A 24,740-nucleotide genomic window follows, 5' to 3' on the forward strand; every position below is an offset into this window, starting at 1 on the left:
ATTTCAAGTCCAAATGTTTTTAATATAAAAAAAAACAGCACAGTTTAATAGAGAAAAACACTTGACATCTTGAAAATAAATTTCTCTGAAATAAGTAAAATTCACTAAATATGATTTTGTTTTAAATTACAATTTTTAATCAGATCACATCAAAAGGGACGTTTTAGTGAGGCGCAGCACCTTGTTAAAACTTCTTGTGGAACGTTAAGTCTTAAACTAATGCAGCGGCACATGGAAGGTTGGACTCACACACAGATGATCTACATGGATGAGACTAGTGAACACATTAGTTTCACGTCTTCCTTCCCATGTAGAACCACACACTAACTGGCTGTCAGGTCACCTTCTATTGCCTTGATGTAAAGACAAAGAGTCCAAACAGTAGTAGTGGCAAAATGAGATGACAAAGAGTGTAAACGCACACACTGACTGAGGTAATGAGCAAGCCCTCATTAGTAGAATAAATACATACTCCAACTTACATAAGTGTAACATTAAATTAAAGGACATGGTAGCAATAGTTCCTTTTCTAAATTTAAACACTCAATGTGTGTGATGAGAATATTAAAAGAGTTCTGCCAATAAATAAGTACACTTCCTGTGTGCGCTGGCTTTGCATAGTGTGTGCAGTGCAGTGTTGAGTCCTCCAGGTGTAGCAGCTCAGGACAGTCCCTTATCAGTAGACCCAGCTGACTGGGACCCACTGGGGTTCCACAAATAGTCTCTCTACTGTCTCCTGCAGCTCCTCGAAGGCCTTGTCCAGGTTGTCATTGACAATAATTAGGTCAAAGAAGTGGCTGTAGGTGCGGCGGATCCTGGCGCTCTCCTCCACTGTCTTCTTTAAGTCGTTCTCCTGTTGGAGTCACATCCAATGTTACCTGCCAATTATTATAGTTAGATTTGATACACTCACAGTTAATAGTTTGGTTGTTAGTCCAGCATCCACCACAGCCTTGTGCATGTCTCTTAAGGTGTCCAGCTCAGGAGCCGCGATGAAGACCACAAAGGGCATAAACTCGGCAGTCTTCAGCACTTTCAAAGCCTGGAAAAAACAAACTGCTGTCAAACACTGTTGTGCAGTTATTCCCATAGCAAGCAGGACGAACGCTTACCTGGGGGTTGACGTCCAGGATGCAGGTGCGGCCCGCCCCCACCACCTCATGGATAGAGTCGATCTTGGTGCCGTAAAGGTTGCCGTCGTACTCGCCGTGCTCCAGGTAACGACTGTCCTTGATATCCTGCTCCATCAGCTGCCGCGCCACAAAACAATAGTTCTGGCCGTCTCTTTCTTCTTCTCGGGGGCTGCGGGACGTAACTGGAATAGATGGCGTACAAATAAGAACTGCAGCTGCACTACACTTCAGTGGTTCAAAGTTAGTAAAAACCACTGCACAGTATTATTGCAACCTACCAATTATTTCACAGGTACTAAAAACATGATTTAAGAAAAATGTATGTAAATAATTATAAAAAGATATCATTGAGAATGTCTCCCAAATTAAATTCAATGAGATGCAAACCAGAAGAATTGCAACAGGTGGGGGCTTTTTCCCAACAATTCAAATGCGATTTGAAGGATTGAAAGTCAAGTGAATAATTTTGGCCTGCACAAAATTCAATATTCCATACATGAGTGTTTTATATTCTATATAGAAATATTACCATGAACTTCATGTAGACATTCTAATTACAGCAAATGTTTTTCAACAACTAAAAATGAAAACAAAACGGATCCTTTCATTAGGATTATTTACTTAAAAATTCTGTGGTGTGGAACTATTTTGATTCAGAATCCAAATTTGGAATTTTGCACAAGCTTAAAACATTATATACTGTATTCATTAAAGTGTATCTCTTTGATTTTGTGTTTCAAATAAAAAAGGAAAGACTGGTTCTCTTGCATTTGGGTGAGTATGGTATATAAAAATATAGATAATTTTCACTTTTTTTTCTCCACACCTTTTTCCATAAAGGGTCTTCACAGCAAGTCAATTGCATGCATGTTAGATTAGGCCTAACGTATTTTTCGGACTATAAGTCGAGGTTTTTTTCATAGTTTGGCCGTGGGTGCGACTTATGTGTGAAATTATTAACATATTACCGTAAAATATCAAATATTATTTATCTCATTCGCGTGAGCGACGAAGAAAATCGTCACACACATGTCTGCAATCGTCACTCATCCACCAACCAATAAGAATTCGGCGGGGGCGAGTCATGGCAGAAGTGCATTGTGGGTTTTAGAATGCTAACTGCTATATGCTATACGCTACTGCCGGAGCTATTAAAATAGACCACAGCAACATTGGCGGTAACTTATAAAAACTGAGAAGGACTGAACTAAAATGGCACCGAAAAGGAAATCATATACTGCAGATTACAAGCTGAACGTAGTGAAATATGCAGCAGAAAACGGCGATCGAGCAGCAGAAAGAATGGAAGCTAGCAGCGCATACCAGGAGCGGTACCGAGGAGGAAGATTTCATGGGATTTAGCGATCGGGAGTGACAGATTGTTTGGTAAACGTATAGCATGTTCTATATGTTATAGTTTTTTTAATGACTCTTGCCATAATATGTTACGTTAACATACCAGGCACGTTCTCAGTTGGTTATTTATGCCTCATATAACGTACACTTATTCAGCCTGCTGTTCACTATTCTTTATTTATTTTAAACTGCCTTTCAAATCTCTATTCTTGGTGTTGGCTTTTATCAGATAAATTTCCCCCAAAAATGTGACTTATACTCCAGTGCGACATATATATGTTTTTTTTCTTCTTTATTGTGCATTTTCGTCAGGTGCGACTTATACTCCGGAGCGACTTATACTCCGAAAAATACGGTACTTTTTTCCCTGGTGGAACCTTACCATTTATTCACGATTGGGAAAGCAAGTTTCACCATTTTTTATTTTTTTTAAATACAAAAAGTGACTTACAATTTGTAATAAGAGTTTAAATACATTTTTTACGTATTTTATGGGAAAAAGTTTGTGATTTCTTGTTGGACAGCATCAATTCTATGCTGTGTGTGACATTTATCTGTTCATCCAAATAAACAATGTATAAATACTTCATTTGACAGAAGTAAGTCACTTACATGGTACGGTGGTTCCATATCTCAGAGGATTCACCACAATGAGTCTGTTTTTCAGGCTCCGCCTCCCAACACCCTGAGCACCAATTAGAACCAATGTTTTCCTCTGGAAGGGCGGCATCTTAACCATTTCCTCGTAGATCTGAAGTTCGTAGCGGTCAAATTCTGCAAAAGCAGGACGTTATCTTTCCCTATGTTGTGTGTGAGGAGACTGAACAATCTAAAAGGTGAAACACAAACACCTGCATTCTTTGCAGTCAGGTACATCATTTTCTTCTTCTTTTTTTTCACGGTGATGTTACCACACAGCATGCCTGTGTCGAACAAAAATGGTGTCAGCTCACAGGTCACATAGCGATAAAGACTTGTTACATGTTACTGACCTTTACCCGAAATATCCCATTCTTTTCTCACAAACGCTTTCCTCTTCTCCTCTAAGAACTGACTAGGAATGAGACCGGTCGCTCCGCCCACAACACTGCATGCCTACAGGGGAAGCAGAGCGCATGTTTGGTGAGAATATAATATAATATAATACTAGTGAAAGTTGAAACAAGTAAATACGTAATATGTCTTGTAGAGCTGATCCACAATCCAAGTTAGCACTTAACATTTGTCAAAGCAGCACGCAAGATAGTACGGAATTTAGATGACAGAGGTAAGGAAAAACTTCCATAAGGATTTTGAAAAGACTATTATGTGCTTTTAAACTTAAAAACGTTTAAAAAGATACTTGCTGCACACTTTCACTGATCATTCCACCTTGGTATTTTTGACAAGGGCTGCGCGGTAAAGACATGCATTAAGTGAGGACATGATTGACTTTTTTTATGACATTTTCATATTTGTAGAGTATCGTTGCTGCACGTATGATAAATATCACATTTGTTTGATGTTTTCAGTCTTTGTACGATCAATAATTCCACAAATATTATAGATCAATTCCATCCGTCAATACATAGTTGTTGGAAAACAAACTGCCTATGCATTATTTGTCTCACATGTTTCTTTACAGCCAGGTGGGATGTAAGTTTAATTAAAGATAAAACTGCATTACAAGCTTGTGGCGGGGCTGCAAGTCAGGTATTTTTTGTTACAAGAACAAAGTGCAACGACAACAAAATAGGGTGCAAAAATGGATAAAAGCCAAAAGAACAAAAATAGATTTAAAATGGACAATAAATGAAATTAAGTTATACTTTAACTTGCTGGTCCATCAAAGTCCAAAAAACAATCAAGTACCGGTAACTAAGACTTCATTGTAACTTGGTAGCTTCCCAAAAAAATAATCCTTCAATCAATAATCAAAAAGTCACAGCTCATGTTACCTTCTTGTAACCTGTGGATTTTGTGCCTGGCAGCACATCCATTGTGAGCGTTTGAGCGTGCTGATTGCTGTCTGGTTCTTATTGTCAGCTCAGTGGTGCTGTTAGCTACTGTGCTACTTTATAAGTGGTTTTTTGCCTTTTTACGGCAGTTTTCTTAGCTCAAAATGAGTTTAAAAAAAACGGACAAGTGATATGTGATTTTAAAAATATGGGAAGTATCCACAGCGTTGTCAACACAGCCCGCTCCATTCCACTACACAACAAGATAATTCACTGACAAGGTCAAATTGATTGCAGCTGAGATAGGCTCCAGCGACCCCAAAAGGGACAAACGATAGAAAATGGATGGTAAAGTATATATATATATTTTTTTTTTTCTTATTCCTAATCTTTGTAGCGGCCTGGCTTTTAAACTTCAATGAGTTTTGTGATTTTCAACTGTGAATGCACCACAAAGATAGTGCCAGTGTGTGTGCGTGTCCACAAGGCGGTTGCCAATGAGGACACTTCAGCTTGTTGTTTTGACTTCGTTATTAAATAGGCAGTTGATTCCTCACCCCTTTGTTATGTTTGTTTGATATACAGTAGGGATGTCCGATAATGGCTTTTTGCCGATATCCGATATTCCGATATTGTCCAACTCTTTAATTACCGATACCAATATATACAGTCGGGGAATTTTCTTGAATTAAAAAGAAAGTAAAACAATATAAAAACAGTTACATAGAAACTAGTAATTAATGAAAATTAGTAAAATTAACTGTTAAAGGTTAGTACTATTAGTGGACCAGCAGCACGCACAATCATGTGTGCTTACGGACTGTATCCCTTGCAGACTGTATTGATATATATTGATATATAATGTAGGAACCAGAATATTAATAACAGAAAGAAACAACCCTTTTGTGTGAATGACTGTAAATGGGGGAGGGAGGTTTTTTGGGTTGGTGCACTAATTGTAAGTGTATCTTGTGTTTTTTATGTTGATTTAATTTAAAAAAACGATACCGATAATAAAAAAAAAGATACCGATATTACATTTTAAAGCATTTATCGGCCGATAATGTCAGCAGGCCGATATTATCGGACATCTCTAATATACAGTCATGTATAGCACTTTTTACTTCCACTAAAATATGGAGACTGGAACCAATTATTCATGTTTACATTTTCTTATGGAAAATTAGATTTAATATACAAGCTATTCTATGCAAAAACCCTGTTCAACAACAAATTAAGTTTGTAAATGGAGGTTTTATGTCATTTCTACGTGCTTTTTAAACTGCTCTATGCCTTTCGATCTGTGTAGTCGTCACATTTGAGTTGCAGCACATCAGAGTTGCTTGAAAGCAGACCAAGACCATCTTAAGCAGTCTGCGTATTTGATTCGCACCTCGGTTGAGTAGCATTCACACTTAAAAACCAACCGCACTAGAATTCCTTTTAACCGAATAAAAGTAGCAAGTGATGACTCGGCATAAAAATTCATGTAAGGGCTTGGCTCTCGTGTGCATAGATCAAGATCAGTACGTCACCTGCCACCAGTTGGGGTCCTCCTTGTTGACGATGTGCAGGATATCGCCTCTAGAGAAGGCAAGGCCCGCCTCTTTACAGGGAATCAGGTTGTCTGAGGCGGGGTTGTAGTTGAAGTGCGGCTTTAGATAAACCTGCCAGAAATGACAGCGACTAATCATGTGTAGGATGACAACATCTTGAAGCTAACTGTTAGGAGTTGCATTAGCAGGTTAGCAAACTTTGATAATCTGATCCATGCCCTGCAAGAAGATCACATGCTGACAGAAAGCCTCAGCTGCCGTGTTACAGTAAGGAGGTTATTAATAGAGCGCCACTGGGCTCGGTTTACAGAGGTTTGGTATTCTGAGACCACACAGGTCAGGAGACAACAGGTACCAGCTTCATGTGCTCACCTCAGGAGGCGCTGGTGAGTCTCTGTAGCTGGGCAGCACCTTTAGGGTGACGCTGCCGCTGCAGTCCCTCAGCAGTTCCTGCAGCTCGTGCGGGTCGCTGCCCACCTGGCGCCCATTCACCTCACGGATGATGTCGCCGGTGTGCAGCATGCCCTGGCGGTCGATGTAGCTGTCATGCAGGATCCGCGCTATCACCATCTCCCCTTGCTCCACACGGAATGTCACCCCCTGGAAGAAGTCTTCGATTATTATCTGGGTCTTTGGAGGTAATTGGTGGAGAGAGTCATGTCCTACACTTTTTACCTTCTAAAAATATTGTAACTATTAATTGGAGACAAGTCAAACACTTGTGCCAGGTGGAAAACAGCCACTCACACTGAAGCCTGTCCCTTAAGAATGCCCACAAGCAGCAGCTGAGTTATCAAAAGTCAGAAGTGATTTAAGAGTGTGTTGTGATCATTCACAGGATAAATATTTGTGATATAAATATTATTGTATTATTGCTGTATAAACTGGTGGTTGAGATCATAAACTTCTGTAATACTACGGCTGTAGTTTACAGTACATTTATGTATGGGACCAGGAAGAGAGCAGGTTACCGGGTGGACTTGCAATTGAGAGGTTGTTTTTTTGCTCTATATGTGCCACTCCCGACATGTGAGACACAGTTGAGATGCAAAAATAACTTGTAAAGTGTCAAATAATAAATGACAGGGTGCTTTACACTAATAATAACTTCTAATGTATTCTTTATAGTTGAAAACAAGTTTTGCAGTGTAAAGATTTTCGAATTGAGGTTTGAAGCATGATACTGATAAAGCATGTTCCCCCGGGGTCACACGGTCCCCTCCCCCGGGCATCGCACTTCACTGCCACACTATTTGAGAAGGACTGATTTAAGACAACTTCAGAAATCCAAATTTCATCCCTGGCCAGGTCACACAGGTGATGAATAAATGAGGACATTTATTTTTATTTTTTTAACTTACCAGCGGCTCTCCTGCTTTCTTCTGGATTCCGATCATCCTGATGGCGTCGGTGGGCACGAGACAGCTGGCCAACAATGCGGTGCAGTTTGTGGCGGCGTTGGGCATCTCGTAGCACTTTGCAGCCACTTTGTCATGAGCCTCTATCAAAGACTGCAGCAGAGACAATTCCAGATGAGAATTACTAGAAAACTACACAATCTCTCTCCCTCATGAATATCCATGTTCTTACCCCAGCAGCCACACAAACATTGCTCAGATAAAACAAACTGCATTAGCGACTCCGAAGATTCCCTCAGACTGGAGGTGACGAAGTGCTGTCTTTCTCTCCTTACCCACAAAACCAGGCCTGCCATTGGTCAGAGGAAATACACCCCCCCACCCCCGCCACAGCATATAAGCAATGGAGGAACAGAAGGAAGCAGGTCCAACATGCACTTCAGTAACTGAAGTAAAAACATTCTGACAAGTGTTCTCATGTGCTGAGACTACAAGCCAGTGTTGCATCTCTCATTTCCCCGTGTGTGTGTGTGGTGGTGGTGGTGGGGGGGGGTTTACACACAAACAAGGACCTTGAAATGAGGCTCCTGGAGGATTTTGGAGAGCTCAGCAGAGGCAGTGTCTTTTTCAGGGAGCGTGTTGAGCGAGTCGAGGATCTCGGAGATCAGCTGGACATTGTCGTCTCGCACGGCTTCTAACTTGACCTCCTCGAGGCACTCGTGAGCCTATGGACAGCAAAAACAATATTTTCTCAACATGGACCAAAAATTATACACCCTTTATTTGAGCTCACCTTATTACTAGAACAACTGATGGAAGCAGTATCAAACTATTTCAGAATGCCCAGTGGAATACACTGTGGTTTTATTTAGTAATAGATGTGTGCATTTTGAAAGGCTCCTTTAAAAAAATACAGCAGTTTTCCTGGTAGTGTTAAAAGGCACATAAATATATTTCAATAAATATTCAAACTGAATATGTGAAAATCTATTAGGAAGGAACTGCTTTTCTTACAAGTAGGGGAAACACCTTACTTAGCGCAGCATGCGCTATTGTTCTATTTATAGATATGAACGTGATGACCTCAATCTCCACCAAATACAAATAGACGGAATAGAAATTGAAAAAGTAAATAAAACCAAATTTCTCGATATAATGATTGATGACAAAATGAACTGGAAATTTCATATAAAAAATATACAACAAAGTGGCAAGAAACACGTCAATAACGAATAGAGCAAAATATGTACTGGACAAAAAATCCCTTCATAGTCTCTACTGCTCGCTGGTATTTCCATATCTGATTTATTGTGTAGAAATATGGGGAAATAACTACAAAAGTACACTTCATTCATTAACCATGTTACAAAAAAGATCAGTTAGAATAATACATAATGTTGGATATAGAGAACATTCAAACACTTTATTAATGGAATCAAAAATACTGAAATTCCACGACATAGTGAATTTGCAAACAGCTAAAATTATACACAAAGCAAACTATCACCTGCTACCCAAGAATATACAACAATTCTTCCCAACAAAAGAGGAGAAATGTGTACAGCTCTGGTAATGGGTACACTCTCACCCACCTGCACAAATGTACTTCAAAATGTAACAATCAAAATAAATATGACTTTTTTTTTTGTTTACTAGGGCATGCATATATAATATGCATTAGTTTGAGCATTTAAAATCAACAATAATAAAAAGGAGATGCTTGGAAATACAAACCCCGTTTCCATATGAGTTGGGAAATTGTGTTAGATGTAAATATAAACTGAATACAATGATTTGCAAATCATTTTCAACCCATATTCAGTTGAATATGCTACAAAGACAACATATTTGATGTTCAAGCTGATACATTTTTATTTGAAATAAATTCAGAATGTTCAGCATGGTTCTTCTTCTTTGTATTTTGTAAACACTTTAAGTTTGAAGAGTTTCTTGAAGTGGATCATATTAGTACATTGTTTGATTTCTTTGCTTAATCTCTTACATAATTTAATTCCACATACTGATATACTGAAGGTCTTAAGTGTTGTACGTGCGTGCAAATGTTTTCAATTATATTTTTCTCTTAATATTGTATTTGTGTACAGCTCCACTAATGGACATTGGAGTGTTACTTTCAACTTGGATTTGGTGTAACCATCATGAGCGTTCTGTTCAGGTATATTTCTTTTATATTTTGATAAATCATCATATTTATGTATTACTAAATTTAAATAGGTATTGATCAATCTTTAAGCTGTGTGTATTTGATTTCAGTTTGCTTTTGACATCTTATTTAGAATTGTAGTTGAAACTTTTACAACCTTGTGTTGCGCTCATGATGGCGTAACCAAACTAGATTTTATTTAATGATCTTATTTTGAATATTTATTCCCTTTTTTACATTTAGTATATTTAAATATTAATTTATAAACATTGAATACATTTCAAATATCAATAAAATGCAATTGCCTTCACCTTATAGGGTAATGTTTAGTTACACCAAGTCATGAGCGTAACACTAAGCTTCATCACTTTGACTTGTAATATCTCTAATTCTGGTGGTGTTTTATGCTTCTTTTTTTTTTTGGAACATGTACTATACATATCATACAATAAAGTCCCATATAAAATTATGTTTCTAGCAATACTTTAATTTTGCCTTTGAAAGTAACACTTCAATGTCCATTAGTGGAGCTGTACACATATGTATAGTACATGTTCCAAAAAGCAAAAAGCATAAAACACCACCAGAATTAGAGATATTACAAGTCAAAGTGGTGAAGCTTAGTGTTACGCTTATGACTTGGTGTAACTAAACATTACCCTATAAGAAGGCAATTGCTTTTATTGATATTTGAAATGTATTCAATCTTTATAAATGAATATTTAAATATACTAAATGTAAAAAAGGGAATAAATATTCAAAACAAGATCATTAAATGAAATCTAGTTTGGTTACGCCATCATGAGCGCAACACAAGGTTGTAAAAGTTTCAACTACAATTCTAAATAAGATGTCAAAAGCAAACTGAAATCAAATACACACAGCTTAAAGATTGATCAATACCTATTTAAATTTAGTAATACATAAATATGATGATTTATCAAAATATAAAAGAAATATACCTGAACAGAACGCTCATGATGGTTACACCAAATCCAAGTTGAAAGTAACACTCCAATGTCCATTAGTGGAGCTGTACACAAATACAATATTAAGAGAAAAATATAATTGAAAACATTTGCACGCACGTACAACACTTAAGACCTTCAGTATATCAGTATGTGGAATTAAATTATGTAAGAGATTAAGCAAAGAAATCAAACAATGTACTAATATGATCCACTTCAAGAAACTCTTCAAACTTAAAGTGTTTACAAAATACAAAGAAGAAGAACCATGCTGAACATTCTGAATTTATTTCATTCATCCATTCATTTTCTAGATAATCTTATTTATCTCACCATATAACATAACTTACTTCACAAATTATCATTCATTTATTTTTAATGTTATTAGTTTTGGAGTATATTGTGAATAAATTGAGAAGAGGAAGTGAACAAAAGTTTTAGCAACTGCTACATAATGGAAAAGGGGTAGGATTAAATAAGCTCTGCTTCTTCCTACTCCTTTTCGAACATGTTGAATAAAGAAACTGGAAATTGTGATGTATCATGTTGTATGCATGCATGTTCCAAATAAACACAAACTCGAACATGTTTTTTATGCCACCTTATCTAGCTCAGTAAAAAGAATTTAACTTGATTAACAAGTGCAATGCTCACGTGTGTGTTGCAGCTCTTATTGCTGTGTTTACAGTTACGAGGATGACTTTCACAAATTAGCTTTCCTGTATTTTGTGTACCGGTAATCTGACTGTTCACATCTGGTTAAAATTAGTTTCATTAAATTGTTTTTTTGTAAAAACTACACAACAAACATTTAAAAAAACATTATGAAGGTTGTGTCTGTGAAAAAGACATTACATTTAGGTGTTTATCCAAATACAGCTGTGATGTAACATTATCATGGAATGAGAAGTGACTTATTTTGTAGCGTTTTTTCTCCTAGGTGCTGTATGCATGCATACTAGCTTCAACACAGGAGCATGGATTCAAAGTATGTACTTTATTTTTACAAGGGCCAGATGGTGCAGTGACCACTCACATCCAGCAGATGGCACTATAACTACAGGGCTGTCATTGAGTCGTGTATAAATAGTTTGGCCAACTAAACGAGAGGCGCCATGTTTGCTACCAATGACCTGGCAGCTGTGCTTGGAAAAATGCAATTGCAGTCGTTTTGACATACGTTTTCCTGACAAAACAACCAAAATAATAAGTCTAAATATAGTTCTAAACAATCTCCAGCTCATAAATTGCCAAAAAGACATGCTTTTATTTCTTGAAAGTAGAATTTTGCGGCCGTATTTGACGCACTCTGCTGCTACATTCCTGCAGTGATTTGTGACCAGCCGGCTCTAGAACACGCACATGTTAAAAAAAATACATAGAACAGACAAAAAATAACTTATTTCTCTAATTTTGCCAAAATAATGTAATGTAATCACTGTACTTGCTATGCCTGTTCTTTTAGATTTAGACAAACTTTATGGATCCATTATCATCTTATTATTATTACACCCAAAATGTGTACTTCGTCTTTCTATTTGTGTTTGACTTTCTCTTTTGCTGTTACCGAATAGCATTATTTTAGTTTTTCTGAGATTGAAGGATAGTCTGTTATTGTAAAACCATCTTTTTAATTCATTAACTTCTTCTGTAATTATTTGTATTAGCTTCTGTGTGTTCTCTCCTGAACAAAACGCAGACTTTGTGTCGTGTGTTTACCTGGCACAAGACACTGTAATCGGTGGCTCTGCAGTGTTGTTCATGAACCTTCACTTCCCATACTTGGTGGGAAAGCGATGTAAAAGCATTCCGCAATTCTCACAGGTGGAGCAGACCCTTATTGCATAACAGGGTGTTTTTACATGCTGAAAAACTAATGAGGAAGTGCCGCAGACACATAGCATTAGCCAAAGTAGGGAAGAGTCATGGCGCCCTGGAGTCACGTGAGTGCCTTTTGACCAATCATTGAAGAGATAGCCTGAAACCGTATATTCACCATATTCACTCTGTGGGCTGTAGTCTTGCATATTGTGTGGGTTTTGTTTGAATAAAAGCCAATCATACGATTGGTCTGATCAGCTTTGCGTTGCCTTCAGAGCGTCATTTTAATTTAGCACGGTGTTGTTTTTTGGTCCATTTATTGTTCAAAGAAACCAACAACTTTTAAAGAGGTCATATGTTTTTAAAATACTTTTAAAACACTTCCTTGTGGTCTACATAACATGTAATGGTGGTTCTTGCATAGATTTTGTTTTACAGACCATCTTGAAGCCGCTTTCTGTGGGCCGTCCTATTTCGATGCCTCCACTTCGACCACGTCTTCCCCCCGTAAGCAATGTTGTAGTTTTTAGCGCTTCCATATGGAGTCAACTGACAAATATAAGTTAGAACTATACGCTACTTTGTATTAGAAATGGCAACAACAGAAGATGTATGTGTGGCCCCAAAAAATAAAGATGTTATTGACTACAACGTCAGTTAAGTAATGTACAACTCTACCTGTGCCTACATGCTCAAAATTAAAGTGTAACTTCAGTATATTTAGTAAGTATTTGTTTGTTTAATTTAACTTGGATATTTAAAAGTTTACAATTCAATTACAATGTTAAAACATACAATAAATACAAGTTAATTGAAATTGAAAGTATATGCGTGCAGTATTGTTATTACATCAGTGGTTAAATTGGTTAAAAACAAATTAAAGCATAATAGTTTATCTGCAATAATTTGTTGGTCAATATATCGTCGGGCAAAATTGTCATCAACAGGAACATCTTAACAAATTGGGCACATTCCAAACAGCTGGTTTGGAGGAAGAATGAAAAAAGGCAAGTTTGTTTTATAAATATCTACGCCAAGCCTGTTTAAATGAGACATTTTAGGGACTTAAGCAGATCCCAAAAACAGGTACCAATAGGTATGACAAGGATAGTTAGGTTAATTAATTTGCATCTGAAGACTAGCTGTTAGCCTTTTTTTTGCTTTTAATACAACCATACATTTTAAGTAACATTTTTAAACATCAATTTTAATATGGCAAGAAAGGTGTCCTTTTATACAATCAAACAAATACAAAAACATGGGAGAGAAGAAAAAAAATCGCAAACAAAAAAATAGTTTTTGTTTCCAAATCAAACAATTTCTCTCATGAAACTATACATTTTGTTTTTGTAAAGTTTGCTTTTAATGACGTTTTGGTTGAATACAAATTGTTAGTATCGAGTATCGGATTGATACTAGCATGATGTGATTGATATTTTTTAAAGTGGGCCGAATATGCAAAAATAACTTTTCTTACCTATCGGTACCTGTATTTGTGTATTTGGGATCAGCATAAGTCTCAAAAATGTGAAATCAAACCATGGAGGCATGGCAGAGATAAATATAAAACAATCTTGCCTTCCGTCAAACTTCAAACATGTGATGTCGGCAGATATCTCCAAATATCTTATATATTTACCCAAAGAGCTTTGTGCAAGTACGCCATTGTAGTCTGATGTTGTAGTCAATAAACTTATTTTTCTCTAGCCACTTGTTGTGGGGCAGACTGTCTCGTACATGCACATGCATCCTCCACTGTTGCCATTTCTAATACCAAAAAAATCGTATAGTTCACTTATATCTGTCCGGAGACTCCATATGAAAGCGCTAAAAACTACAACATGGCTAACGGGTAGAAGACGTAGTTGAAGTGGAAGCACGTAAATAAGACCGCCCACAAAACGGCGCATTTTGAAGAAAGTAAGAGGCTTGGAGATGATCGGAAAAAAATCTATGCAAAATTTTAACCGAAGAACCACAATTACATGTTATGTAGACCACAAGGAAGTGTTTGAAATTAACAAAAAAGTCATAATATGACCCATTTAATAGATTGCAGTTTACAGCCAACCACCACCATTAGTAGGAGTCATTCATGAGTCGTGGGATGGAGTATAAATTATACCTTGGCGAGGGAGCGGACAATGCGGCTCTCCATGATGCCACGGAGGAAGATGAGGTCAATGTCTTTGGCACCCATGCCCGAGGGCATGTCTTTCAGGTTGTCCAGAACCTGCTGCATGGCTGAAAAGGTAAAAAAACCTATACATTTCCTGGGTAATCAAATGCCTTGACATGTAGTGTTTTATGATTGCAGGGCCAATGAAAACAGCATAAGAATGTGGGACAGTCCATCAATGGACCAGTTCACATTCCTCTCATTTTTTCGCAAACTGATTTTGTGGGAGAAATGTGCTGTGGTGATGAAGCACATGCCAGAAAGTCTGCTTTTGTATGAACAGCTTGCAAAATGCAGGAACTGGTAAGTGGTTTCATCATAGTGTTTGCGCGAAAAGGCTTTCAACACTAAAATACAAGTGGACAGCTGAATGTCTGAGGAGGAAATCAAACCCTTACTCGGGCCCGATAACACATTTTCCTCGACGTTATATTGACCTACAAATTATTGCCAATAATTATTGTCAACATTATTTTGAGACCAAATTAACGACTGATGAAATGATAATACATAACACTAATAATGCAAGTATACCCTTCAAATAAAATGATAAAATATTTTAACATTGGTATTGGAATGCCCATCCATCCATTTTCTACCGCTTATTCCCTTTGGGGTCACGGGGGGCGCTGGAGCCTATCTCAGCTACAATCGGGCAGAAGGCGGGGTACACCCTGGACAAGTCGCCACCTCATCGCAGGGCCAACACAGATAGACAGACAACATTCACACTCACATCCACACACTAGGGCCAATTTAGTGTTGCCAAAACTTTTAAATATCCAAGTTAAATAAAAAATAAATAATACAAATAAAATATACGCTGTCTATTAGCAAAATTTTGCACTTGAATTAAAAAAACATCCAAAAGCAATACAATAGGTTCTGTCTCTGTTAAGGAGGGACTTGGGGACCCTCAAATATACACAACCAAAACCCATCCATTTTTCTACCACTTGTGCCTCTCGGGGTCACGGGAGTGGCTGGAGCCATACCAGCTGCATTGGAGCAGAAGGTGGGTTACACCCTGAACAAGTCGCCACCTCATCGCAGGGCCAACACACAATTAATAAAATGGCTAAATGGCGGTCCAATCCTCGGCTGCAGATGCTAGCTCTTGGGACGTGGAACGTCACCTTGCTGGAGGGGAAGGAGCCTGTGCTGGTGCGTGAGGTAGAGAAGTTCCGGCTGGATCTAGTTGGTCTTACTTCGAGGCACAGCAAGGTTTTAGGAACCAGTCTTCTCGGGAAGAGCTGGGCTCTGTTCCACTCTGGCGTTGCCAGCAGTGAGAGGCGACGGGCAGGGATGGCAATACTTGTTGCCCCGAGGCTCAGAGCCTGTACGTTGGGGTTTGGACGAGAGGGTAGTTTCCCTCCGCCTCCAGGTCGGGGCACGGGTCCTGACTGTTTGTGCTTAAGCACCAAACAACAGTTCAGAGTACCCGCCCTTTTTGGAGTCCCTAGAGGGAGTACTGGAAAGTGCTCCTTCAGATGATTCCCTTGTTCTACTGGGGGACTTCAACGCTCACGTTGGCAACAACAGTGAAACCTGGAGAGGCGTGTTTGGGAGAAACGGCCGCCCTGATCTGAACCACAGTGGTGTTTTGTTACTGAACTTTTGTGCTCGTCACAGATTGTCTATAACAAACACCATGTTCAAACATAAGAGTGTCCATATGTGCACTTGGCACCAAGACACCCCAGGCCGCAGGACGATGATCAACTTTATAGTTGTATCATCGGATTTGCGGTCTCATGTTTTGGACACTCGGGTGACGAGAGTGGCGGAGCTTTCAACCAATCACCACCTGATGGTGAGTCGGCTCTGATGGTGGGGCAGGATGCCGGACAGACCTGGCAGGCCCTAATATATAGTGAGAGTCTGCTGAGAACGTCTGGCAGAGTCTCCTGTCAGAGAGAGTTTCAATTCCCACCTGCGGAAGAACTTCGAACATGTACGAGGGAGGCACTGGGAGGAGTGGACCATGTCCCTGGCCTACATTGTCGAGGCAGCTGATCGGAACCGTGGCCGCAAGGTGGTCGGTGCCTGCCCTGGCGGTGATCCCAGAACCTGCTGGTGGACACCAGGCGTAAGGGATGCTGTCAAGCTGAAGGAGTCCTATCGGGTCCTTTTGGCTCATGGGACTCCAGAGGCAGTGGACAGGTACCGAGAGGCCAAGCAGTGTGCGGCTTTGGTGGTTGCTGGGGCAAAAACTCGGACATGAGAAGAGTTCGGACAAGACATGAAGAACGACTTCCAGACGGCTTCAAATCCAAAAGCGTTGCTTTTGGATTTGATCAAATATCCCCGCTGTCCACACCGTGTATATTGGGGATGGTGTGCTGCTGACATTGACTGGGGATGTTGTGGATCGGTGGAAGGAATACTTTGAAGACCACCTCAATCCCACCTAAATGTCTTCCAGTGAGAAAGCAGTGCCTGGGGACTCTGTGGTGGCCTTTCCTATTTCTGGGGCTGAGGTTGTTGAGGTAGTTAAGAAGCTCCTCGTGGGAGGGCCCCCAGGGTAAGATGAGATCCGCCCGGAGTTCCTTAAAGCTCTGTATGCTATGGGGCTGTCGTGGTTGACAAGACTCTGCAGCATTACATGGACATTGGGGGCGGTACCTCTGGATTGGCAGACTGGAGTGATGGTTCCTCTATTTAAAAAAGGGAACCGTAGAGTATGTTCCAACTATTGAGGGATCACACTCGCCTTCCCAGTAAGGTCTAATCAGGTGTACGGGAGAGGAGGCTATGCCGGATAGTTGAACCTCGGATTCAGAAGGAGCAGTGACGTTTTCGTCCTGATCGTGGAACTGTGAACCAACTCTATACTCTCAGCAGGATCCTTGAGGGAGCATGGGAATTTGCCCAGTCTACATGTGTTTTGTGGACTTGGAGAAGGCATTCAACCGTGTGCCTCGGGAAGTCCTGTGGAAAGTGCTCAGAGACTATGGGGTATCGGACCGCCTGATTGTGGCGTGGTCCGACAGGTAGAAGACCACGGTGGAGAGACTATGTTTCCCAGCTGGCCTGGGAACGCCTCTGGATTCCCTGGGAAGAGCTGGACGATGTAGCTCGGTAGAGGGAAGTCTGGGTTTCTCTGCTTAGGCTGCTGCTCCCGCGACCCAACTTCGGATAAGCAGAATAAGATGGATGGATAAAAAAAAAAGTAATTGCAACCAAAATCACCACGTTTATCATCATCGCAGTATCGTGTGCTCAAAAAGCACATGTAGACACACTAAAATCTTTTAACAAAGTTGTATTTTTTTTTAATGACTAAAATAAATTGACACAGAATATACTTTCTTGGCAGATAAACTATTCTGGCTTCATAAGAGCCATATTATTTTGTATTTGTGTGTTTAAATATATTAATATTCTTACATTTTAATTTGCTAACATTTTAGAATGTTCTTTAATAAATGTAAATTGGGTGATCACTTTCAGTTTGTGACGTCAAGCGAGTTTGCTTCCTATTGAACACACCTCCGTCTGTTTCAACTGGAAACTGACGAGTATGTATCGATCACTTTGTGCTAACACAGCACAGTCTTTATGTTCATTGCCAATACGGTATCTCAGTTGTTTGGACAGTAATGTATTTATACAAGTTTAGATTGGGGTCTGGTGTTTCTTAATGGGGAAAGATTGGCTCTTGTTTTCATGCTAACGCTAGTCGGTCCCTAATTTTATCAACGTGTGGTTATCAATCACGGTTTTTCGATCATTTGTATTTAATGCAGTAATACTAGCCGTCGGGACTTTTACAGTGGTTATCTTTATTACCATTTATGTGCATTGTAGTACAAACGCCTGCAGCTGCTAAAACCAACGCAAAGAGTGACCGCTTTGCATCCCGCAACAACACATGCAGTTGGCGATTATCGAGGCTGGCAAAGTTATCGAGTTCATTTTCATTGACTGTACGATTAATTGACTTGTTGAATATTTGCCCAGGTCTACCCTTACTTGCATTTTTTCCAAACGTTCAAATTACAAAATATCAAATCCAACCCATAAAAAGGAAAGTGTGTGAACTAGCACCGCTTACCTGAGCCTGAGTTTGCATTGGCCACAGTCATTTTGTGTGCTCTTCAGTTAGGGATGATGAAACCCTCTTTGCTCAGTCAAACTCGGTCAAACTGCCTGCCTACAGCGACCAGAGCAACCACAGTGCTAAAAAGAAGGTAGCAAAAAAACACACTAATCTGACACGGTGACATGAATGGTAGCAGGAAGTATTCTGTCACTACAGAAGAAGAGATGACATTGGAAGTTGTTGTTGCACTAAAGCGGATGGGAGGACAAGGAGTGGCTCTGGATGACAAATGATTTCTCTTTCTCTGGCGACATACAGTAACCTAGCAAGTACGCATGTAGCAAAGCTTCCTAGGGAAATTCTACAAACAGAGTGGACCAAAAAAAATGCCCAGCAAAGCCCAGAAGGACACTGAACAAACAAGTATGGATTTTTTTAACTCAACAAACTTGTCTATTATGCAAAGAAATACCACTCCCGCCCCCAAAAAATAAATATACTACTACTATAAAAAAACAGGAGCTCACCCTCAAACTGTGTACAAATCATCTGGACAGCATTCCAACATGGAGCCTTACATCTTCTACATCCATCTGGAAACTAGATGACGGAAGGAGAACATACAAGTATTTTAGCATTCATTAGGGAAGTCTTTGTTTTGTTGTTTTAGAAAACAAACATTTAGATGGACAGTCAAACCAGGAGCAATAGGATTACACAACAGTAGTATAGAATACATTTCTATTCTATTCCATTCTATACACGTTTGCATTTTTATTTTATTCACTCAATTTTGAATATAAAAATATAAACACAAAATTCTAATAAATTATGAATGAAAAGGAGCAGAAAGAAGTATAAACGTATAATATATGCCCCCTATTCACACAAATACAACATTTGCATTTCAACTCAAGACTATTAAGGCCGTAATTCTATTTCATAACATTCAACAAAAAAATAAACAAAAAAAATCTTACTAAAAACTCATAGCTTTTCATCATGATTTTAGAGGGGTTTTTCTACAGAAATGCACATTGTTTTGTTTCACTGTCAAGTTTAAAGTACAATAAGTTCAGTCAGTACTACAAAAGAATATAAAAACATACATATTATTAGCAATGGGCAATATGGCCTAAAATCTATATTGTGAGATATATTGCAGCCTCCTGTGATAACGATATTTATCACAATAGATTATTTGGTACGTAAATTATAATAGAACAATTTTAATTATGATAGAACCATTTTAAAATGAGTTGTAAAGGCTCTTAACTTAGCTGCTGATGTATGCAGTAAAATATTGCATCATTTCTATTTGTTATAAATTTGTCAAAACTATTTTTTATTTACTTGTTTATTAACGGTTAATATCTGGTTATTTTTGTTTTAACATGGTTCTATCTACACTTCTGTTAAAATGTAACAAACAATTATTCTTCTCTTTGGATACTTTACATTAGTTTTGGGTGATACTACAAATTTGGGTATAGATCTAATACCAAGTAATTACTTGGTCATACCAATGTCGATACTGATACTTCAAATTTTCAAGATCATTAAATCATTAAATTTTTATTACAATTTATTTAGACAAACACAAAGAATGGCGGTGTAACAAACCAAATTTATTTTTTTATTTTTTTATTATGACCTATTATTGGCTCTGATTTAAATTATTTGGGTATTTTGCCCTTAAAAGTCCTCCTGTGTCCAGTGACTTATTTCCTGAGTTTGTGAAGTGAAGTGAATTATATTTATATAGCGCTTTTCTCTAGTGACTCAAAGCGCTTTTACATAGTGAAACCCAATGTCTAAGTTAAATTTAAACCAGTGTAGGTGGCACTGGGAGCAGGTGGGTAAAGTGTCTTGCCCAAGGACACAACGGCAGTGACTAGGATGGCGGAAGCAGGTATCGAACCTGGAACCCTCAAGTTGCTGGCACGGCCACTCTACCAACCGAGCTATACCGCCCCACAATAAACAATAACAAAAATGAAAGGAGTTTTTGATGTAAAAAAAAATAATCTAACCACTGTAGTATCGACTATATACTGATAATTTACTTGGCATCGTTACTGTTGATATGTATATTGATCCGCCCCCCTTTGTTTACATTCAAGAGCTCTCGCTTGCGGTGAGCATATATCTATGGTGTGTAATGTTTCGCTATTTTTTGCTCTCAGTGCATAACACTTGTAAGAAAATGACTTTTTGCCACCATTGAGGTGAGGATTGCTGACTTAGAAGTGTCACTGCTGAACTCTGCTGGGACTTTAGCCGCTAGCAAGGACGCTGCAATGCACTGAGGACGCAGCGTTTGTTGGCTTGCCGGACAAAACTAGAATTTTTCATCAACATGCATTATCACTGTATAACGATAGTATTAAAAGCTCTATCGTCAACCAAATTTATAAATCATCTAAATTGTGCAACCCTACGTATTATAAAAGCAGGCAGACTAGAGTAAAGTAGAACGATACAGTAAAAAAAAAAAAAAGCCTCCATTAGGTTTATTATGTCTTCATATAGCAAGATTCACAAATTTTGGAAAGAACAAGACTTCTATGCAAAGTGCTAATTGGATTTAATTTATATTATTGAAGTAACAGTAATTAAATTACTAGTGTGTTCAACTTGAATGTCAAAAAATTTCACGAAAGTAAAAATGTTTTCCAATTTTTAAGTATCGCTTCAGGCAACATTTATTCACCGGCACCGTTTTAAATGTACCGTTTTGTGCTAGAATGGGATGAAATGTAAACGGTACCTGTAAAAATCTAATTGCTGGACATAAATGGCCCTGAGGCCCCATTTTGGACCCCGCTGCTGCCCTGATAGATTATGTTGCAGTGCCACTCCCTCCTTTAGCCACATAACTATCTGGAACTTAGCAAGGTAAATTTAGAAGTTTATAAATGGGGAAGTCAGACAGAGACCATACAACACTCACTACACATTCAAACCCTTTAAATGTAAACTAAGGAGCGCTTTTGTTCAAACATACCGACACAGCACACATGAATGACTATTTCAAACAGGTTAAACACCCGCCCTCAGCTGTAGTGAAGAACCTAACACATTCATGCAGCCGGATAGATTGAGTTTGAGTTCATTTGGAACATGCATGCATACAACATGATACATCACAATTTCCAGTTTCTCTATTCAACATGTTCCAAAAGGAGTAGGAAGAAGCAGAGCTTATTTAATCCTACCCCTTCTTTACAAGGCAGTTGCTAAAACTTTTGTTCACTTCCTGTTCTCAATTTATTCACAATACACTCCATAAGTAATAACTAGAGATGTCCGATATTATCGGCCGATAAATGCTTTAAAATGTAATATCGGAAATTATCGGTATCGTTTTTTTAATTATCGGTATCGGTTTTTTTTAATGTTTTTTTAATTTTTTTTATAATGAAATCAACATAAAAAACACAAGATACACTTACAATTAGTGCACCAACCCAAAAAAACTCCCTCCCATTTACACTCATTCACACAAAAGGGTTGTTTCTTTCTGTTATTAATATTCTGGTTCCTACATTATATATCAATATATATCAATACAGTCTGCAAGGGATACAGTCCGTAAGCACACGATTGTGCGTGCTGCTGGTCCACTAATAGTACTAACCTTTAGCAGTTAATTTTACTCATTTTCATTAATTACTAGTTTCTATGTAACTGTTTTTATGTTGTTTTACTTCCTTTTTTATTCAAGAAAATGTTTAATGTATTTATCTTATTTTATTTTATTAATTTTTTTAAAAAGGACCTTATCTTCACCATACTTGGTTGTCCAAATTAGGCATAATAATGTGTTAATTCCACGACTGTATATATCGGTATCGGTTCATATCGGTATCGTATTTCACCACACCTAGTGTGTGTGTGTGTGTGACAATCATAAAGAAAAAATTAAGAAAAAAGGAATTAAGAGTTGGACAATATCGGAATATCGGCAAAAAAAAGCAATTATCGGACATCCCTAGTAATAACAATAAAAATAAATAAATGAATAATAAATGGTGAAGTAAGTTATATTTCATATGGTGAGATGAGTAAGATTATATAGAAAATGAATGGATGGAGGATATAAATTCAGAATGTTTATCATGGTTCTTCTTCTTTGTACTTTGTATACACTTTAAGTATGAAGAGTTTCTTGAAGTGGATCATATTAGTACATTGATTTATTTGCTTAATCCATTCCATAATTTAATTCCACATACTGATATACTAAAGGTCTTAAATGTTGTACGTGCGTAACATTTTTTTTAATTATATTGTTATACTAATAGTAGGTGTGTTGAAGAATGTTAAATTAGCTGACAATGAAGCTACAAAATAAATAAATCTACATGTCCTACAAGCGAAGTGCGCGCGTTCTATGGTTTAACACCGAGAGTTGACCTCATCTAAAGTCACTGCTACCATGAACTACTACTTATAATAGGTAGAAACAAGTCTGCCGCCATCACGCAACACTTTAAAAAAACAGCTTGTTGTTGGTGTTTGAATATTGGCGAGTCTTTTGGGTTAGCAATGTGTTAGCTGGAACATGTTAGCCTTGCTAGCGAACACTCACGTGCGGGCTTGCACACCTTTTCCTTATCACGTCTTAAATATGTCCTTAAGACAAACTGACGACGTACATCGTCCATGTCTCGTACAATTGTTCATAAAAGCACAGGTGACTTTGCAATTGTTGTATCGACACGTAAATGAGCTGCTAGCAGACAATGTACAGCGTGTGTGAGAGAAGCTAACCACATGCTAACATGGATGCTAAATGAATGACTACCTGGCGTCTTCACTGGAGTCCTCTTCTTCTTTTCCTTCTGCACAAAATGTCCATTATTCGCCCAGTTATTGTCCACTAGTTTACGCTGGTTAGTGATGGTGTATTATGTCCAGTTAGTGTGCCTGCCAGGCTGCGCCCCCTTTCTCTCCCTCCCTCCTCCACTCAGCCCCACTGTCAATGACTCTATTCTACTTTCATTTTTACTTGCAACAATCCCTCAAAATGCGAGAAAACATCGATCTATTAGTTACGTTTACTGTAAATCCGAACGTTGCACAAAAGGTGCTATGTACTCTGCATCAATTCATCATCAGTCGGTCAGTCATGTCGAGTTGGGACGTTCGATCCAATACCTGGATTGTCGATATTAAAATGGTATGTTATAAGATTGATACTTTTCAGTTTTCACTAGGGATGTCTGATAATGGCTTTTTTGCCGAAATCTGATATTCCGGTATTGTCCAACTCTTTAATTGCCGATACCGATATATACAGTCGTGGAATTAACACATTACTATGCCTAATTTGGACAAGCAAGTATGGTGAGGATAAGGTCCTTTTTTTTAATTAATAAACGAAATAAGATAAATAAATTAAAAACATGTTCTTGAATAAAAAAGAAAGTAAAACAATATAAAAACAGTTACATATAAACTAGGGATGTCCGATAATGGCTTTTTGCCTATATCCGATATTCCGATATTGTCCAACTCTTTAATTACCGATACCGATATATACAGTCGTGGAATTAACACATTAGTATGCCTAATTTGGACAAGCAGGTATGGTGAAGATAAGGTCCTTTTTTTCAAATTAATAAACGAAATAAGATAAATAAATTAAAAAAGAAAGTAAAACAATATAAAAACAGTTACATAGAAACTAGGGATGTCCGATAATGGCTTTTTGCCTATATCCGATATTCCGATATTGTCCAACTCTTAATTACCAACACCGATATAAACCGATACCGATATATACAGTCGTGGAATTAACACATTATTATGCCTAATTTGGACAACCAGGTATGGTGAAGATAAAGTCCTTTTTTTTTTTAATTTATAAAATAAAATAAGATAAATAAATTTAAAAAAAATTATTGAATAAAAAAGAAAGTAAAACAATATACAAACAGTTACATAGAAACTAGTAATTAATGAAAATGAGTCAAATTAACTGTTAAAGGTTAGTACTAGGGATGTCCGATAATGGCTTTTTGCCGATATCCGATATTCCAATATTGTCCAACTCTTAATTACCGATACCGATACAAACCGATACCGATATATACAGTCGTGGAATTAACATATTATTATGCCTAATTTGGACAACCAGGTATGGTGAAGATAAGGTCCTTTTTTTTTTAATTATTAAAATAAAATAAGATAAATACATTAAAAACATTTTCTTGAA

The 24,740-nt window shown here is 38.0% G+C and overlaps 1 protein-coding gene across 2 annotated transcripts; it reads right to left on the minus strand.

The window, feature by feature from the left end:
- Nucleotide 1: 1 nt before the first annotated feature.
- On the minus strand, nt 2-23,672 carry pals2a (protein associated with LIN7 2, MAGUK p55 family member a). 2 transcript variants are annotated; one of them, XM_061953817.1, is made up of 14 exons: nt 23,328-23,672; nt 19,045-19,117; nt 18,530-18,628; nt 14,419-14,537; nt 7,913-8,065; nt 7,344-7,493; nt 6,355-6,582; nt 5,962-6,093; nt 3,482-3,584; nt 3,341-3,412; nt 3,102-3,263; nt 1,113-1,315; nt 914-1,042; nt 2-853 (listed from the first exon to the last, which is right to left on the minus strand). In XM_061953817.1, the coding sequence occupies exons 3-14, from the start codon at nt 18,558-18,560 to the stop codon at nt 677-679; spliced, it is 1,659 nt and encodes a 552-aa protein (XP_061809801.1). In that variant the 5' UTR covers nt 18,561-18,628; nt 19,045-19,117; nt 23,328-23,672; the 3' UTR covers nt 2-676. The 2 variants fall into 2 exon arrangements, with proteins under 2 accessions (XP_061809801.1, XP_061809792.1); XM_061953808.1 differs by having other exon boundaries at nt 18,530-18,654.
- Nucleotides 23,673-24,740: the final 1,068 nt, after the last annotated feature.

Source organism: Nerophis lumbriciformis, linkage group LG04, assembly GCF_033978685.3.
Source record: "Nerophis lumbriciformis linkage group LG04, RoL_Nlum_v2.1, whole genome shotgun sequence".
In the NCBI taxonomy this organism is placed as follows: domain Eukaryota; kingdom Metazoa; phylum Chordata; class Actinopteri; order Syngnathiformes; family Syngnathidae; genus Nerophis; species Nerophis lumbriciformis.

Coding starts and splice junctions, on each gene's coding strand:
- pals2a (XM_061953817.1), bottom strand. CDS start 18,560: ATGACTGTGGCCAATGCAAACTCAGGCTCAG. Junction 3,413..3,481: donor ATGGGATATTTCGGGTAAAG/GTCAGTAACATG, acceptor TGTTCGACACAG/GCATGCTGTGTGGTAACATC. Junction 1,316..3,101: donor ATATGGAACCACCGTACCAT/GTAAGTGACTTA, acceptor CATCTATTCCAG/TTACGTCCCGCAGCCCCCGA.